Below are 20,028 nucleotides of genomic sequence, written 5' to 3'. Positions count from 1 at the left end.
GAATGGCTACATCTTTGAGGAACTGGCAAGAGCAGCCTCCATAATAAACAATTGCTTCCCCAGAACACTACAGTCCTCCAAAAAGCATATTGAGTCAGATAAAGGTCTTCCTCATCTGAGCTAATAGATTCCCCAAAGGAGGAGTGATTTGACTGTAAGTGGGAGGTGTTAGTCCTAGGCACTGTTTACCTTGCATGTTTTTGCCTGAAACTAGCATATTGGGAGCACATTTCACAAGTGTGATGCATTCCATGCATTTGCTGGAATAAACAACACACATGAACCTCCTTTAGTGTGTAGTCAGTAGAGAGAAAAGGAGTACTTGTGGCACCTTAGAGACTAACAAATTTGTTAGTCTCTAAGGTGCCACAAGTACTCCTTTTCTTTTTGTGAATACAGACTAACATGGCTGCTACTCTGAAACTAGTCAATAGAGAGCTGTCTAGCTGCATGTGATTTTACAAGTTTTTTCAGTTCATTCAGATATTCTAATGCCAAATCCAACACTGGATTTCGTGTGCATTTGTAACATACTTTAAAGGCATCTGTGACCCTGAACTGGTGAATGAGTTACATTGTAGAGCTGTGACAACTCATCAGTTTGTTTGCAGGAGTTCATACAATCATCTTCTGTGCTCCTTGTTGAGGTTTGCACCTCCTGATGCCAAAATTGGACAGGAGGCAGCTGTAACTGACCTTTAAACATTTAACACAAACTTCATCAGAACAGTCGCATCCAGCCAGGAGCTTTAAATTAGAGTAGGGCTGCGTAAAATTGGCCACAGTTGACAAGATTTTGATTTTCTCTCTGTCTGAGTTTCTCTTCTCCAGACTCCCTCCAGTCCAGCTTCCACCCCTTGCACTTCACTGGAACCTCACTTGCAAAGGTCTTTAATGATCTTTTACTAGCTAAAAGCTCAGAACCTGTACACCATCTTCAACCTCATTAACCAGTGAACCTCCTGTGATACCATCAACCATGCTCTTCTTGAAATCTTACCCTTCCTTGGCTTCCATGATTCTGCCCTCTCCCAGTTTTCTCTACCTCTCCAATTCCTTCTTCAGTATTATCCTTCAGAGGATCCTCTTCTAACTTTCTGGGAGGGTTCCACAGGGCTTTGTCCTTGGTCCCTTTCTCTTCTCCCTCTGCACCACATTCCTGGGTAATTTCATTCACAGACACAAATTCAGTGCTCCTAATCAAGCCCAAGCCCTCCCCAATACCTCCTTTCTTATTCACTGTGGATAACACCACCATCCTGCCTGTCACTCAGACCTGTAACCTGGGTGTTATCTTTAACTGGAACTTCTCTCTAGGCCCTCATATCCAGGCTATGTCTAAATTTTGCCAGTTCTTGTCTAGATGATGAGTTAGTGCACAGCAAGCTGTTTGTGTGTGTGTGTGTGCGCGGTGGGGTAAATCTACAGTGCTCCAGTGTGCCACACACTGCCAGCCCATGTAGACCCTATTGCTGCACAGCAAAAGATCCCTATTGCACTTTGCGTACTGCTGTTTCAAACTGCACTAGGTCAGCGCGCACTAGGGAACTTTTGGTGCAGAGCAGGAGAGTGTGTGTGGCATGTTGGAGCATAGTAGATTTACACCCCAGCTTGCCACATGCTAACTTGTCATTTAGTTGTGCCCTAAAATACAGCTTTTCTTATCCATCCACACAGCTAAAACTTTTGTCCAAGCTCTCATTATCTCACATCTGAATTAAGCCTCAACGAACATTTTCACAAGTTGTTACTGCCTGTTTAAAATAAATGGTTTCCGAGTAGCAGCCGTGTTGGTCTGTATTCACAAAAAGAAAAGGAGTACTTGTGGCACCTTAAAGAGTAACAAATTTATTTGAGCATAAGCTTTCGTGAGCTACAGCTCAGGAAAAAAAAAAAAGCCACTGAATGCATCCAATGAAGTGAGCTGTAGCTCATGAAAGCTTATGCTCAAATAAATTTGTTAGTCTCTAAGGTGCCACAAGTACTCCTTTTCTTTTTATAAAATGTTTTTTAGCAGCTAATAATTCTATATTAATAATTCTAGCCTCCTGTCAGATTAGCACTTTTCAGGGTGCTTTATACATTTCATTCATCCAACACCCATCTGTGATGTAAGTAAGAAATTATCCCCATTTTATGTATCATGGAAATAAGAGACATGGAGGTAAAGTGCCTTGCTCAAGGCTACAGATGGAGTTAACATCACAGTTTTCAGTCTTATGCTCAGACCACTATGCAGTCTGTCTCTCTAGTCATAGCATATTTTAAGAGAAAAATTGAAAGTCTTCTTCCTCGTATCCTCAGAGATTCTGCCTCGTATGTTTTTTGAACACAGTAAAACACCTTTAGAAAACGTACTTAATATGTTACGTGCACCAAACTCTTTCCACAGTTAAGTAGATCAACAAATGTAGTATTCTCTTTCTTCAAAATACCAGCAGTGATTGAATTGTTTCATGGACAGATTACCTGCCAAATTTCCTTTGTTTAAACGGATGTTGTTTCATAATTATTTAAAGGAAAAAAAGAATTGTTCCCAGGCTGAAACTTTGCATGCCAAGTTACAGCCTGGAGCAGACTTCTTACAGATGAATTCTATACAAATGTGGAAAACAGGATTTACAATGGAAACGTTGACAGAGCTTTAACTGTACCAGCACCAGTAAGGTACTGTTTTAATAGGGTACGGTGACTAGGCTGTTAAATTGGAAAACTGAAACACCTTTCTTAACACTTATATTGGTGACAGTTGCATGCAGTTCTGTTTTGGCAGCAAGGAATATATCTGGCTGAGGACATTTATTACGGGGAAGGAGCATTGAAGAACTTGATGGCCTCAAAGAGATTTATTTTTTAGGTGTTTGTCTTTGATTTATGTAGGAGTATTTGTTGGATGGAAAGGAGTCAGGGTCATGTTCTAAGTGTTCAGGGGAAGGGGTTGGTAATAGGGAGAATGGGTAGGGCTGAATAGGTTTGGTGATATGTCCATTCCTAACCTTTCGTAACCTCCAGAGCAGTTTATCTAGATGACTTTGTGGCTAACTGCCCCTGTGTGCTGGGTTTGGTGGTGTTCCATCCTCTTCTGACTGTGGATCCAATTCCGCATACAGCAGCATGTTCCAAGTCCAGAGTGTCTCAGATCATGTTCTGGGATTTGGATGGCTCCAAACTGCATTATGTACTATTGCATGCACAATTCCATTAAGGGCATGGCAGGTAAGGCACGAGTAGAAGCCAGCACAGAGGTATCTGGGCTTTATGCCACTTTATGATGAAGAGAAAGAGAAAGTGTGTCTGGAAATCTGACTGGTAAGATTGAAAACAAGATAATCTGCCTCCTATCTTATCCCTTTCTGATAGAAATTGGCAGAGGCAACCCCCCCAAAACAGAAACAATCCTAGTGAATTTAATCTTCACTTTGTATACAAATATATAGTCCTTTTATGCAACCATATCTGTTGAGCTAACTGATTTTCACCTTAATGATATTAATGCATTCATTTGAGAATTGCAGTGAAGTCCTCTGGAAATATGTAAAATTGATATGTCCTCCAAGAGGAACTGTCATCTTGAAAATACTTGAAAAGATTTTTCTTCTTGTAAAGGACTTGATGCTTTAGCATCTTAAGTACTGTACACAGTTCTTAAATATGCAGAATTGGTGTCATTGCAGACAATAAGTCACAAATGTTATTAAAATCAGTGAAACTAGTAATTTGAAAAAAGAAAAGGAGTACTTGTGGCACCGTAGAGACTAACAAATTTATTTGAGCATAAGCTTTCGTGAGCTACAGCTCACTTCATCGGATGCATTTGTAATCCGAGAACATTTGTTGGATCTCTTTAAATCCTTCAGATAAACTTGGTTCCTGAGTTGTTCACTGAAATCCTCTTTTATTAAAAAAAATACTATTGAACGGATCAGGATATTTTGGTATACCAAGGAAAAGATTATGATTTGTTGATTTAAAAATGTGTTTAACTGCTTTTAGTTTTTTAAATGGGACAATACGTGACAAGAGTGGCGGCTTTCTTAACAGGAAGACAGTTTTAGAAATCTCACGAGCTTTTGTTTCTTAGCAAGACCACAATTTACAATGCAGTGTTCTGTTTCCTTCTTATGGTGGAAAGAGGTGGAATTTGATTTTCTAACAACTACTATGATACTTTGAATAACATCTCTTGATTGGGTGATGAGGAAATGGAAAGGTGCAATAGAAAAAACATACAAAGACTAAATTCCACAGAGATTTTCTTTGCAGAGACTTCTCTATTCATTTCTTTTTATTTACCAAAATGATACTTTCCAACCTGCCTTTTAAAGATTTATAATCCCAAACTAATTTGTATAAACCTCTTTCAATAATGTATTACAAATTTTGCCATCAAATATGTGTGTGCAACTTCTATTGACTTCAGTGAGTGTTGCACCTGTGTACCTGAGGGCTGAATTTGGCCATATATAATTTTAATAGTGAGTGTGCAGACAAACCTAGGGTATTACATGGGACAGAGGGCAAGAAAATATAATTTGTAGAAAGAAAAGGAGGACTTGTGGCCCCTTAGAGACTAACAAATTTATTTGAGCATAAGCTTTCGTGAAGTGATGAAGTGAGCTGTAGCTCACGAAAGCTTATGCTCAAATAAATTTGTTAGTCTCTAAGGTGCCACAAGTACTCCTTTTCTTTTTGTGAATACAGACTAACAAAGCTGCTACTCTGAAACCTGTCATAATTTGTAGCAGTACTGAACAATTGATTATGATGGGTCTCATTTATTTTTGTTTTGCAACCTATTAGATATGCTGTAAACCAAGCTATGCTGTTTATCACCAAGTTCTTTAATAGCCCTCAACAGTGAGATATGCGAGTGCCTTGCTACAGCAATTGAGTCACTGATCTATTTGCTCACTAAACCTTTTTTAAGAAAAACGTGAAGCCATTTTGGCTGACTCACAAAAAAAACCTGCAGATTGTAAAGCAAAAGACAACCAACAAACACAGCTACAATAATACAAGCCTTACGGTTTTTAAACATGCGTATAACAAATTGAAATAAGAATCTCAAGTGTCATGCTTTGTCTGAACAGTGAAGCACTGTACTATGTGCCTCAACCTTCTGACGCCATTCACAATCTCTTTGTGTCTCCATTGAGCAGCACTCTTTCCTGCTGTGACTAGTAGACATAAGGGCATTTCTCTCTTGTATTGCCTTTGTGTGCTTATTAAAAAAGAATCAGCAAATCTGTTGAGTGCATGTTTAATGTATCTCAGATGTGGGCACACCACCGTTCATTCTGCTTTATAGATTTTTGTTTTTTGTATTTAATCATTGGTGCTTTTTATTTACAGAACGTAACTTGAGACAGCAGAACAAATTGTAGATTTCAGAAAAACCAACCCAAGTAGTGAGGAATGTTTTTAGCTGTCGAGACCAAGCAAACCAGTTTGCCCAGGTCTGATGGACTAAGACAGGCAACACAATTAGTGTTAATATTAGTGGCACTTAATTAAAAGGCAGCTGACCTTCTTATCACCAAGAGGAGAATTATCTTTTACCACCAAGTCGAACATCTTAGCACTAAAAAAGCAATGAGGAACAGTAAATAAATCAGCTTAGGAGACGCACTGTACTCCTAATTTCTTCCAGACTAACTCATAAATTGCCAAGAGTCTTTCAGAAACACATTGCAATGCCAAGCACTTTTCTTCTGTTTCTCTGACCTGCTCCTAGGCCAGACATTGGAAACCAGCACTCTCTGATGTCCTGATTTCTGCAGAATAGTTATGATTAGAAGGACTTATTCTCTCCACTTCCCACAGCATTCTCACATGCTACCTTTCAGATGCCTCCAGGCTCTGTGCTGCAGAAGAGAAGTTGACAAAATATTGTAAAAATGACAGGATTGAGTGTTACTGGAAGAATATTTTATATTGAAAATTATTGGATACTTTGTTTCCCGTTCCAGGGCTGGTGGATTAATGATCCATTATTCATTTCACTTTCTTGAATACATAATGGAACAGTCTTTCATTGAAAAGTTAATTATTGACCTGTAGCTTAAGTTTAAACCTTTTGTTAAGAGTAAGCCAGTCACTCCTTAAATCTGTCACTACATAAGCATTTCTGAATCACTTGTCGCTACAGTATCTAGGTGCTGCAGAAAGATTTAAGAGCCAGTGAGGGCTGCCCAGAAACAATAATTTCTCTGTTGTTCTGCTCTATTAAATGTGGGATATTCAGACACCCTGCTTTTTCTTTGAGGAATGTGTGTGACAAAGAAGTGGAACTAACAGCAAGATGGAAAGATAGTGAGGGTGGGACTCTGCTTCCTATTGTGGAAGTATATTCTATAGCCTTCAAACATTTAGCATTTTCATTAAGAAAAACAAATTTTATTTAGTATTGTATTATAATTGTAGAAATTGGTGGTGATTTGCACATCTCACACAGACTTCATCCACAGATCTAGAAGTACTTAACAATTAAGCCAACTATACCCCTATGAAGTTTTATTATTCCTGTTCTACCTATGGGAAAACTGAGGGGCAAAAGTTAAGTAACATGGTCAAGATCACAGAATGAGCCAGTAGCAGAGATGGGAATAGAACCCAGGATTCCTAGTATCCTGTTCTAACCACTAGACCACAGTTCTTCCCCTTTCACTTCCTTTTACATTGTCTTAACTGTCCACATATATGACACTTTTGAAGTTCTCCACCAATTTACCCTCACGTACTAGGCTCTTTAAGTAATTCTTCAGTAAATTAAAATCTTTGTTTAAGCAGTTTAGGTTGTGAATTCAATATGATCATTTAATACTCTGGCTACTCCACCTCAGACAGATGATATTGATGAAAAATTACTGTTTGCTTCAAACATTTTATTTCACTCTTCTTTATTTATAGATAGATAGATATGAAAATACATGTTCAGACCTGCAGTAGATATTTCATACCATGCAGCCCTAAATCCTCACAGACCATTTCTGATTTAAATATGCATCTTAATGCCATTTTTAGTGGAGATCTATATGAACTGAAACTGGCAAAAAGATTCTTTTTGGAAAGGTTCAGGGTGAAGTAAAGGACATCACTCTGTTGTATACTAGCTTTCAACTTCTGAATAGGCATGGTTGGAATAATTAGCCCTTATATAGCATTTACATCTTAAAAATGCTGTACAATCAGTCCTCTGAAAGTTATACAAGATAAGTATGTACGGGTAGAAGTATTGTGCGTTCTCAGATGGGGAAACTAAGACACAGAAGAGTTTACGGTGTGCTTGGTCCAAGATCACACAGTGAGTTTGTGGCAGAGCCAAGATTAGATCTCAGGTGTTGTCTCCTAGTTCCCTACTCAGTCCACTTGATGATACTGCTTCTTAGTTTTTTATCTAGAGAAGTGATTCTTCATTCGCCAAAATCAAAAGCTGTGTGACAACAGGGCAGGAGAGACTGAAAATCAAATGTTGCTGGTAGAGGGTTTGTCTACATTAGAAACACTACAGCAGCACAATTGCAGCAGTTCAGTGCAGACACTTCGGCCTGGTCTACACTAAAAAGTTAGGTCGACCTAGCTACATCACTCAGGGGTGTGAAAAATCTACTCCCCTGAGCAGTGTAGTTAAACTGACCTACCCCTCCAACATAGACAGTGCTAGTCGACAGAACAATTCTCCTGTCAACCTAGCAACCAAATTCTCAGGGAGGTAGATTACCTTCACTAACAGAAGAACTCTTCCCATCAATGTTGGTCGTTTCTCTACACTGAAGTGCTACAACTATAGCGTTTCAAGTATAGACAAGCCCTTACTACAGCAATGAAAGGAGTTCTTCTGTCACTGTAGTAAATCCACCTCCTCGAGAGGCAGCAGGTAGGTCAAAGGAAGAATTTCTTCTGTCGACCTAGTGTTGTCTGCTTAGTGTTGTATGGCTTAGGTTGGCATAACTACTTCTTTTAGGATTGTGGATTCTTTCCTTGATCTGAATTTTTGCAACTAAGTCTCTGGAAGGATGAAAGAGGCTGTACAGACTTGGGAAGCAGATAAGATAAGAAGACAATAACCAATTTGTATCCATTTTGTAATCTCTAATCTTCTCTTTCATATTCAAGAATTCATTTTGTTTTGTAAAGTTGTGAAAACCTGCCTGTAAGTGTGTGGGTGCAGGGTGGTAGAGTTGGTCCTTTAAAGATGTCGAGAACATGGTGCATGGAAAGAAGGAAAATTCACACAAGTAAGGTCTACAAGTAAAATGTTCTGAGAAGCTGATGGATATGTCGTGATTTCTGCTTTAACCTTTTATTTTTTTAAGTTCTTTGGTTACAAACTAGCCTTCTTCACAGTATATTCCAGCTGCCTGGAAATAGGAGCATGCAAGAATTTTGAAGAATGGATTAAAGTGCTGTCTAGTTTTACTTCTAAGTACCTGTCCCTTATGAAATGCTATTTTATTACTTTACACCTTTGTAATTCATCCCTGCACCCACCTCCAACACTAGCACAAGGGGGGATATTTTATCTTTTTTTCCTCCAGTGCAAGAAAGACCATTGATGGGCACTAGTTAGCTACAGGTTTCTAAACCACATACAACACAGCAGTTCCTAGGTAAAGTAGATATAGCAATTTTTAGACAGCTACTAATAAGAAAACTGTGGGAATGTCAGCTAGCTGTAGAGGCAACCTTGGAAATGTTTAAGGATGACAGTTGTGGCTACATTATACATTAGAGGCATTTCAGGTTGCCATTTTGTATGCTGTTTCCGATGTTTGAATAGTACATCCTACAAATCTGACATCTGTCCTCTCTTTACCAGCACTACTTATTCCTGCATTTCAGGTGCAGACTTGAAAGAATAGCTCAGAGGTAAAAATAAACAAACACAGCCTTCTAAATGAGTCAATGGCATTTATGACAGTAGCCTGTTCTCTGCATTCCAAGGGACTGGGAAAGGGAGGTTTCCATTTCTTACTTCCACTTAGCCAGCTGAATGATACCATGCCACAGAGGCTACAAGAAAATAAAGCATAGGAAACAGCAATAGTCAAAGTGCTTAAAGTGAATTTAGTCACAATAAGTGACTCAATAAATAGACAGTTATGGCAATAAAGCTGTGAATCAAGTCAAAGGCAGCACATGAGGGACATATAGACGATGACTTTTACTAGTAGCTGTAGCCAAGAAGAGTAGAGGCAGTAAAAATGTAGTTTGCCATGATTAGAGTTAGTAGGGAGGGATGCCAGAAACCCAGAGGAAAGCAGAGTTTAAAAGTGTGTGTGTGTGTGTTCGGGGATAGGGTTGATGAAAAGGAAAAGCACTAAAGAAGTAACAAGACTCCAGAGAAAACATCTGCAACAAGCAAAACTTAGAGGGCAAGTACTCTTGTGTGCTGTTGCCAAGCAGCTTAAAAAATAAATTAATTGTTGTGGGATTTTCCCCGTCGTTAGATCAAAAGGACAACAGCAGTTCATTCTGCAGTGTCTGTAGAGAGCATTAAGAGGGGAAGTAGGGTTCAATAATCAAAAATACTGTGTTCGACTATAAGTAGCCTCTTGAAAAATTAATAGTACTAGCTTGAAAGAGAGATCTGAACAGCAGGCAGCAATCTCAAAGTGGTGGGATTGGGAAGAGGCAAAGAATGAAGCAGGGGTAGGTATCCTGCAGCACAATTCTCCACATATTGGTGGTGTCCAAAGTTTTAAAAGCATCCAGGATTTTTTTAAGTAAAGATGCACTATAGTACTGATGCAGATACCAGTGGGTAGATCATTAACATGTGCAGTGTACTTGTGGATGTCTGTTACTTTTCAACCTATTGCCATCTTGTCCATCAACATGCAAGCTTCTACAACAAATACAATAATTGTCTGGATACATCACATATGGATTCCTGTTTCTGGAAAAAAGGGTAAAAACCTTTATGTAGTAATACATATTTTTATTAAAAATTTGCAGGCCGTTGTGCTTCACAGTGCTTTTCCACATCAGTTGCACCTGCTTTCTTTTCAATTTCAGACCAGATTTCAATGGAAAATTGCAAAAAAGCATAGAGATCTGTGTCTACTAGAGAGATGCCAAGATAAAATAATATTGTATTTATACGAAGCAGATACCAACAGAGATCTAAAAACTTAATGGCTTTTTCATGCCAAACCTTACTTATAATATGACTTCTTATATGGAGTAAAGTTTCCAAGGGAAACTTAAGTCACATTTAAATCAGTTAATGTGTGTTTTGTATGTAGGACGCAGGCCGAGAGAGTGAGGAAGCCACGCTGTTGTAGAGGCCCTCAAGGACTATTGCCCCGGTATTCAGAAAGCCAGGCAGAAGGACAGGAGCAGCTATTCAAGCTGACAGACAACATCCAAGATGAGTTGTAAGTACTAACCCAGCAACTGCTGTGATACAATATAAACATTATATGAAAATACATTGTGTCTTTGTGATAGCCACTAAAAGCTTTTTTTTATCCACGTCACCTATTTCTCTTGTTTTTGATTTACTGGAGGATAATTTTGGTGCTTGAGAACTTCCATCATCCCCTCCCTTCCAAGTGCGTTCACATGGTTTACAAATATCGTTTGATGTAGCCTCACAAAACCCATATAAGTTAGCTCATTGTCAATATCTCGGTTTCACAGATAAGGAAAATTGAGGCAACAAGATATTAAGTAATTAGTCCAAGGTGTGTGTCTCAGTTTGTGACAGAGCCAAGATTAGAACCCATGTCTCTTGATGTCCAGTCCTTTCATGAATTACATGGCCAGGCTCTTCCCCCACATTTTATGAAGAAGGAATATGAGCAGTTAGGTTTCTAAATGATGTAGCAGTCTTGTTTAACTGCATATTATCAGTCTCATTACTCACATTTTGCTTTGAAAGAATAAAACAGTAACATTTTCCAAGAAGGTGAGTTTCTAGAGAAATTATATCACTTGACATCTGGCCTTGTGCCTCAGTGTATCTAATTTGATGGTAGCATGACTTTCCATGCCCTCTCCATTTTTGCATTCTCCCTACTACTATTCAGGTTGGGGGTTGAAGAGATTTGACAGCTGTTCTCCAGGAGCTGTGTGCGCACCAGTGTTTTCTTGTTGGCTGTGCACTAGAGATCACTGTCTCTCTCGTGGCAAGTTCTGTTGTTGCAGTGGCTCTGAAACACACACACTCCGTGGACAGATTTTCTACTGCCAGGGGCCATAATCTGGCTTCTGCTGGGAGAAAATTGGGAAAAATTTGAACCCTGAGAGTTAAAATTTTTTTATAGAGATTTTCCAAATAAGACTTTCATGAGTGGGGGGGGGGGTGTGCTACTAAATGATTAAGTACACCAGTGAAATTATCAAAAATATCTAACACAATTTCAGCTGTTATATTGCTCATTCACTGTGACTTTCACCAACAGGAATATCACTCAACAAGAAAACGGTATCTCTTGTCATGGAAAACCAGTATAAAATTGTGCCTCTGACTTTTATCCAATATTGTAATTAAAAACAGATTTAAAGACCTGATTATTTGCATATTTTCCTTCAAAGTTTAATCCATAAAAGGGGGGCGCGGGTATAATACCTTGCTCTACTGTTCTAACTAAATGTTTCCACATTTTTTTCCAGTTAGGCTCACTGTTTCACTTCTGGAAAATATTGTGTAATTACTTCCTGATGTAGTAAAAGCCCCACAAATTCTCAAGAGATCTGGTTGCTTCTACTTTGTTCTACTGGATTGTGTTTCATTTAATTTTTCATTTTCTTTTATTAATTTGATTTTTTAAATCATAGAAATGTAGGAATATAGAAAAAACAAAACTAATGTCTTAGTTTTCAGCTCTTCTGTTGAAATTTTAAGCAAAAGAGGAGAGGATGTATGTTGTTGACAAAAGAAAATGCATAATGAAGTGTGACTCAAACTTGGAACAAAATGTAAGGTTTAACTACAAATTGGCTAAAATGTCAGTGCTTCACCAGAAAATCACTGCCCTTGGTTTCCATACCTCTGTTCCTCAAAATACATCTCTGACAACTTGAAGGAAAATTGATAAAGATTAAATCTGGCCTGTTGTAGAAAGCATAATAGAAATTAATCGTCCAGTTTTCTAAAGTGCTGGGGCTGAGAACCTCAATGAACTCAAGGGAGCTCCATATGCTGAGCACATCTGAAGATCAGGGCTGAAATATTCAGTAAACTACAGCAAGAAAAAATAATTTCCCTTTATTGTCTGTTGGCAAGACTATTGTCTAAACTAAAGCAATTTGGTGGGACTTTTTTCCCCTCTTTAAAATAATTTGATTTATGGACTGTAACTTTAATTGAGTAAGAGAAACTGATAAAATGAAAGGTTTCAGAGTAGCAGCCGTGTTAGTCTGTATTCGCAAAAAGAAAAGGAGTACTTGTGCCACCTTAGAGACTAACAAATTTATTTAAGCATAAGCTTTCGTGAGCTACAGCTCACTTCATCGGATGCATTCAGTAGTGATAATCAAGGTGGGCCATTTCCAGCAGTTGACAAGAACATCTGAGGAACAGTGTGGGGGGGGGGGAGTGGGGAATAAACATGGGGAAATAGTTTTACTTTGTGTAATGACCCATCCACCCAAAGTTTTTATTCAAGCCTAAATTAATTGTATCCAGTTTGCAAATCACTACAAAGAGTCCCCCCCCCACCCCACCCCCGCTCTTCTGCTGGTAATAGCTCACCTTACCTGATCACTCTCGTTATAGTGTGTATGGTAACACGCATTGTTTCATGTTCTCTGTGTATATAAATCTTCCCACTGTATTTTCCACCGAATGCATCCGATGAAGTGAGCTGTAGCTCACGAAAGCTTATGCTCAAATAAATTCGTTAGTCTCTAAGGTACCACAAGTCCTCCTTTTCTTTTTGCGGATACAGACTAACACAGCTGCTACTCTGAAACCAGTGATATAATAGTTTCTCATAGGATGGGCCACATTTTAATAGAGGTTGTCTCATGATTATCTCCCCATGCCTTTGCAATTACACAGACCACCTCCTTTCCCATCTGAAATTTCATAACTTCTCTGTGGCAATTTCTTAAGTAGAATAATAATACTACGAATTTGTGTCTCTATTAACTTCTTTTAATGCAGTTTAGCAGCTGGGAACAAGGAAAACCAGAACCATTTGGCTAATAAATTCTCTGTGGACCATCATTGGTCCATGAACCACAGTTTGGAAACTTCTGACTGAAGCCAGAGCATCTCACTGTGCCTCAGTTTACCCATCTCTAAAATGGGTATAAAACATAGTACCTGTTTTGTCACAGTGGTGTGTTGTGAGGAGAAATTAGTGTTCTGCCAGTCTCTAATATATGTTTAAGTCTGTAGTATCAACTTAAAATTAAAATTCCCATCACACTCCTCAGAAAATGATGCGACAACTCTCTTAGCTGTGTTGTCTTCTTAAAAAACGAGATATGTAAATGTTTAACCATCTAAGACTGCGAAAGCTACTGCTGTTGAACAGTATAGTACCGTGTTGGGCACCTTGCGACCCACAGGCCACACGCGGCCTGTCAAGATAATCCGCTGGTGGGCTGCGAGACAGTTTGTTTACATTGATTGTCCACAGGCACCCACCACTTGTATAGTAGTATAGCAGATAAATGAAAGTTGGGGTTGTTAACTCGAAATAGTAAGTTAAACAAGCCTCTGAGAAGAATATCAGTTGGGCCTTGGGAACAGCAACATATAAACTGACATATAAACTGTTCATTTTATTTCATAACTGAATTGAGATTAGGGGAGATGGTTGTGTTTTTTAAAAAAAGAAGTTTGTTAAGCAAAGAGTGTTAGGAATAGAATGGCCTATGTATATATTACATAGAACTAAAGCAAGATGGATTTAATTTGATAACCTTTATTTTAATCAGACTAGTTTCAAAGGCCTTTACCTATCTTCTAAATGGCACACCTGTAGTCCATCAGTAGAATAGATACATATGATAACTAATGCACTTAGTGTTTGAAACATTAAGAGCATAAAAAATCATTAACAAAAAAAACAAACCCTAAAGACAAGGTGTGGTGAGACTTCTCCTTAATTGTGCCATCTGGGTTTACAATGACAAGAGACTCTATGAATTATCATGATTAGGAGAGACAAAAGCATGAGGGGAAAAGACAAAGAGTTAAGTGTACAATACAGAAGAACCCTCCTTGAGTAAGCTAGTAATAAAAAGAATTTGTTGAAGATTATTGGCATGATTCTTTTAATCAAAAACCAATGGTATTACCATACCAGCTAGGAGCCCTAGTCATTTTATTGAGAGGTGAGGAGAAATCTGATTAACTGACCCTGCTGGATGTTTGGTATTAAAATCCTATTTGATAACCAGTGGTTCAGTCAGATGTAGATTGGTATATTGCACAAAATGCTTCTCAAATGGTCGAGCTGATGAGTTTCGCAGCCAATAACTAAAGCTGATAAGTAACTGGATTTTCCGTTCCATGAAAGATTTTGAAATGTTTTGCACTTTGTAGTAGGAAAAAAAATTTCTTAGAATTTTTCCCAGAACAGCTGCCTGATTCCCTGGACACTAGGAGGGCATCACTGGGGAGCCAGCCAGGCTGGGAATCCACCCCCTCTGTCCCTGGCTGTCTGTGGCAGCCTGCCAGATGAGCGGCTAAGGAGCCAGGGAGCCAGAGTTTGCCCAGCAGACTATCCCAGAGTCAGGGGCCATGGAAGCCCTGGGAGCTCGGGCTGCCAGCGAGCTTGGGTGCCAAGGACTCCCTGTCAGGCTCTTGGCTCCCTGTCAGTCCATGTTGACAAGGAGCTGGGAGTTCTGACTCCCCAGTAGGCTGCTGAGGAACCAGCAACCAGGTTTCAAAACCTGAGTAGCAGGCAGGGTTCCATGAGAAATCTGCCTGGTTTCTACTGGAATGTTATCAAAATCGACATGTTCCTGTGGAACGTTTCAATTCCAATGAATTTCCACCCAGTTCTACCAATAACATTTATCAGAAATTCAGGAACTCCTTCCACTGGCTGTGCCCTACAACCCCTTTGGTATTTCTCTCCTTACACTGAAGTCTGTGAAAGAAGAACTTCCAAGAACATGTAACAGTGAGTTTCTCTGCATCTTCCTGCCGCTGCCCATAATGGCAAGAGCTGCTTATTTGCTGGATCCTGTCCTGCAATGCTGCTGGTGATCTGTGTCCCACTTTCCACTGCCATTAAAAATGAACAAGACCTCTTAGCCTAGCCAAGCAACCTCCCAGCACTGGGATGCAATGAAAAGTGCCCAGTAAACAACTGCAGTTTTCACGTTTTAGTTTTAATATTGTGGATCTGTAATATGCCCTGGAAGTTGTCAGCTCAGAGGCAAATGCTTTCAACGATTCTCTATTTATTTGTGTATTGGTGCAAAGGAGAAAGATAGGGGAGAGGGATTATGAAACAGTTAGGCAGACTTGCTGTATCAGTAATAGCTTAGAAAACAGCAGCATGTGGGGGATGTGGTTGAGGTAGTGCACAAGGAAAGTAATAGACTAATGACACAAGGCAGTGGGTTGGTTAGTAATTAAGGTGAAAAGTATGAATATTTTGGAGGAAACTATTCTGTTCTGTGCAGACCGGGGGCTGATTAGATAATCCAATAGGTTGTCTTCCATCTTTTCTATGAACAATTCAGGTAATAAATTAGACACACAAAGTAGGTTAGCATAGCATTAAAGCTGAGGCATAAACTAAAGTATGGAATTTCTGAGTTTAGCCTGCCTCAGCACCTTTGATCCAGGCTCATTTTGTCCAGTCAATACAGCATGGAGTATCCTTTGACAGGTATAAATTATTATGTATGTCATATCTATGGGCTAAATACATGGACTGATGCAGCTATTTTGCAAATATCATCGGCTCATCTTTGAGACATTACATCAGCAGGCTCATGCTGTGGTTGTCACATGATGGCACACAGTGTGGATCTGCAGAAACAGTGACTGCAGAGAACACTTAGTTGGTAAGGAAAATAGGACAGGTAACACCAAGTTGTCAGTTTCATTTGGATAGCAACTCTGAAAAATTTCAATAGACCTCTCAAGCTGTGACCATGTGGAAGAGGGAGATTTAAAAATAACGTAGTGAGAATGTTAATTGTTTCTATGCAAAATAATTTTCAAACTGCCTAATAATGGATCTAAAGGAATAGAATCTCCTTCCTGCAGGCGTCTTTCATACACTAGTGAATTACTGACAGTGCAGGAATAACACTAAAAATTCCATTTAGCACACTCATTTAATAGTGTGAATAGAGAAACTAAATACATATTTAAATTTGTAAAATATGCCATTGGTGTTCAGGCTTGTATGGTGACTCAAAATGTTGTGTATATATAAAATATTTCACTTTTGAATTCTCATTGTTTTTACATTGATCTTTTACAGACAGTATAATTCTCTAAATCTCCTTAATTCACCCTATACTCCCTCCCATATTCATCACTCAAACTAACTAATCTCCCTGGGAAACCCTACTGCTTGCTGCTTAACCTTTCACCCCTAATGTTAAACAGCTAATTTCTCTTCTTTAGCTACTGGTCAGGCAGCAGGTTAACATTGTTTTTGTTTGTTTGTTTGTTTTAAAGAAAGAAAAGTGAAGCATTGTAGTTTGTAATGTATCATGAGAGACAGTCGTGATGTTTCATTAATACATTCCAACACACCTTTCATCAGAGTAGATTTACAAACAATTTCAATTTAAAGAACGAATGCATCCGATGAAGCGAGCTGTAGCTCACGAAAGCTTATGCTCAAATAAATTTGTTAGTCTCTAAGGTGCCACAAGTACTCTTTTCTTTTTGCGAATACAGACTAACACAGCTGCTACTCTGAAATTTAAAGAATGTGTCAGCAATAAAATTGGCTCTAAACAAACAAACAAAAACACCCTGACTACGTCTCTGTGCTTGGGAAATTTCTTGTGTGGTTTGAAAGGTAGAGTAGTGACTCAGTCAAACTCCCCACTGAACAATATTTATTAATAGAATGCTCCCAGCCACCTATGTCATGGGGTGATTGCATCTCTACCTTTTCCTCTCTTCTCTTATTCCTCTCCTACTGACATAAATATAAAAAAAATCACACCTCTAACCAACAAAGTGATGGCAGTAAAACTTAGTATGCTATCTCACTGCCTTGCTTTCTTATCTTTTTATTCCCTATCACTTCTAACTCTCTCTGTCTTTCTTTGGTGTTTGAGTGAGACTGTGGTATACTCAATGTTTTTTTTGATCTAGAGTTAACCCTGTAACTCTGCCTATCTTGCATAATGACAAGTTTCAGAGTAGTAGCTGTGTTGGTCTGTATTTGCAAAAAGAAAAGGAGTACTTATGGCACCTTAGAGACCAACAAATTTATTTGAGCATAAGCTTTCGTGAAGTGATGAAGTGAGCTGTAGCCCACGAAAGCTTATGCTCAAATAAATTTGTTAGTCTCTAAGGTGCCACAAGTCCTCCTTTTCTTTCTGCCTGTCTTGTAGCCCTAATCTGCAAACCTAGAAAGTCTACAAAATGGGCACTTTAATATTAATATTACACTTACTGTGCAAGGGTGATGGTTTGAGGCACACTTCACTTTATTTTTCATGAACGACTAAAAACATTTGAATTCAGAGGTCACACAGAGAGTAGCAAGTACAAGAACAGAATAGTCTCCCTCCCAGCTCAGTGTTTTACAAATGAGATGATGTAATAAACCACTGACTTATCTTTCCGGTTTTTGCAGTTTTATAGCAGTGGAGAACACAGACAGCTATTGTGTTCTCATTTCATCCAAAGCTGTTTATTTCCTGAAGAGTGGGGATTATGTAGACAGAGAGGCCATCTTCTTGGAAGTCAAATACGATCATCTCTACCACTGCCTCATTTCAAAAGACCACGGGAAGGTCTATGTGCAGCTGACAAAGAAAGCTGTCAGTACAAGTAGCGGTGTAGCAATGCCAGGCCCATCACAGCAGAGACCTATGGTGAGGACCCAGCACTTACTCTTCTGTTCATGTTGTGGTTTTGTGCTCTCTATATTGCAATAGTCCAATGCTTTGGCACCCTTGGTATACCGTCTTCTGTGCCATTGAATTATAACAATGCCATTCAGCTGACAGTGAAAGTAGACATTGTAGTCTTTTTTTTTTTTTTTATGGTGTTTTGCCTATCTGTAAGGGAGACCTGGGTGCAGAAGTGATCCTGGTACTTTTGTTCTGTAAACTTAGGAGAAAGATCAAGGGAAATCCAGGAGCTCCCTGAATAAGGGAAGGTATCACTGGCATATATGGACTGTTCCGCTTCCTGAGGACCAAGAAATCCAAACAGAATGATAGGCGGGGCATTACCTGGGATGATATTACTAGGGGCAGAATCTAATTTAAAAAAAAAAACAAATTCAGAAGCCTGACCCAGTATTCCTTAGTTGAATGGAATAGCCATCAGGCTGTTTTACAGTGTTATGTCTGTGCTTTCTCTCCTTGTAGTAGCAAAATAGTCTCTCCAAACTCATGATATCTATTCCCTGGGTATAGTAAAATTAATCTTTGTAATGTAGATAGATCAAATATAGCAGAGCTCTCAGTTCTAATGCAACTGGAGTTTGTACACTTACTAATGCATTAAAGTAGCACCTAGAGACGTGAACAGAGATCAGTGCCCCGTAAGAGATTGACCGTAAACCCAAAGCACTTATATTCTAAATAGAAAAAACACAGAAAAGATTGGAGCAACTTCAGCACTGAGCTAGGTAAGGAAATCTCTACTTCAGAGATAGGGAAAATAACAAGTAAGTGGCACACCTCGGAACAGAAATGGAGTCCCAATCTCTAGTTTTCTACTTAACGCTAGATAGGACTACCCCTTAAAGTAACCAGCCTGGTCGTTGAAGTTAGATGACTGCAGTTAGTTACTTTAAGTGGATATTTTTATTTCTCTTCACAGTGGTATTACATTTTCCCACTACTTTTAATACTTCTGTATGTATAATAAACTTTTATTTGTGCAGGTCCATGTGAAGTCTGAAGTCTTAGCAGTAAAGTTATCTCAAGAAATAAACTATGCAAAGAGCCTTTATTATGAGCAACAACTTATGCTAAGACTCAGTGAAAACCAAGAAGAATTGGAGGTGGACTCCTGAAACCATCCGATTTACTGCCAGACCGAATTTCCCTAACACCATTGCAAGTACTAATCCAGGGGATAAGGGTATTCTGTCTCCAAAATAAAATGAAAGAACAAAAATTGGTTGGTGGAAAGTTGTATTCTGTAATTGAAGAACACAGTGCACTGGAAACAAATGAATGCAATTAGAGTCTTTGCTGTATGAGATTATTTAGTTTGAGAGAACAGTTTTTTAAAAAAGTGTTTATTGAATAACTACATTTGAAATGTTATGGGGGAAGTTCTGTATTTTGATAATATGTATATATGTACAACTGTTTGATGTAAATAAGGAAGTACAAAATAGTTTGTGGGTCTGTATAAAGGTCTGTTTACTGTATAAAAAAAATTAAAGAAAAGTTCTATTGAGTCATATTGCACTAATTGAAACTGTACATTCTCTCTAGAAAGCTGTTCTTAAGAGTGGAGGAATGTAGATGTAATATAAAGACATTCATTTGTCTTCTGTGGAGTTGGGATCCAGAACACAGAAGACCTGTACTGGTTAAAGAATCTTATCATAAGAGTGCACTTTTTTGATTTTCAGGACTCTGGGTGCAATTGAAAGCAGATGCATAAAGTGCTCTGCCAGAAGTTCACTTCATTTTTTTACACCAGATTCATAATGCTTTTGTGAATCTGTTTACTGGAGTAGAGTGGTAGGGTTTACTGGTTCACATAGTTGAACAGCAGTCTTCAGTACTAAAAACAGAGATCATTTTTTGCAAAATGATTGTTTAGTTTTCAGAAAAATAACCACACCCTGTTCAGAGCTGTATTGTAGACAGATATCTAGTTGCTGGGCACATTGGCAATATATTTTAAAAGAACAGTACTTGAAATCTTAATTTACTGGTTTTACA

At 38.7% G+C, this 20,028-nt stretch overlaps 1 protein-coding gene across 1 annotated transcript in view; it reads left to right on the top strand.

Annotated features, from left to right (window-relative positions):
* Positions 1-19,505, top strand: part of VPS13D (vacuolar protein sorting 13 homolog D) — a 195,712-nt gene extending 176,207 nt beyond the window's left edge. Inside the window, 3 exon segments of the mRNA XM_038377201.2 lie at positions 10,248-10,379; positions 17,748-17,988; positions 19,011-19,505. Of these exon segments, the coding sequence (XP_038233129.1) occupies positions 10,248-10,379; positions 17,748-17,988; positions 19,011-19,142 (505 nt within the window). The 3' untranslated portion in view covers positions 19,143-19,505.
* The last annotated feature ends 523 nt before the right edge of the window (positions 19,506-20,028 follow it).

Source organism: Dermochelys coriacea, chromosome 18 (genome assembly GCF_009764565.3).
Source record: "Dermochelys coriacea isolate rDerCor1 chromosome 18, rDerCor1.pri.v4, whole genome shotgun sequence".
Classification (NCBI taxonomy): domain Eukaryota; kingdom Metazoa; phylum Chordata; order Testudines; family Dermochelyidae; genus Dermochelys; species Dermochelys coriacea.
The sequence above is the reverse complement of the archived record's forward strand: the minus strand, read 5'-3'. Positions and strand labels throughout refer to the sequence as shown.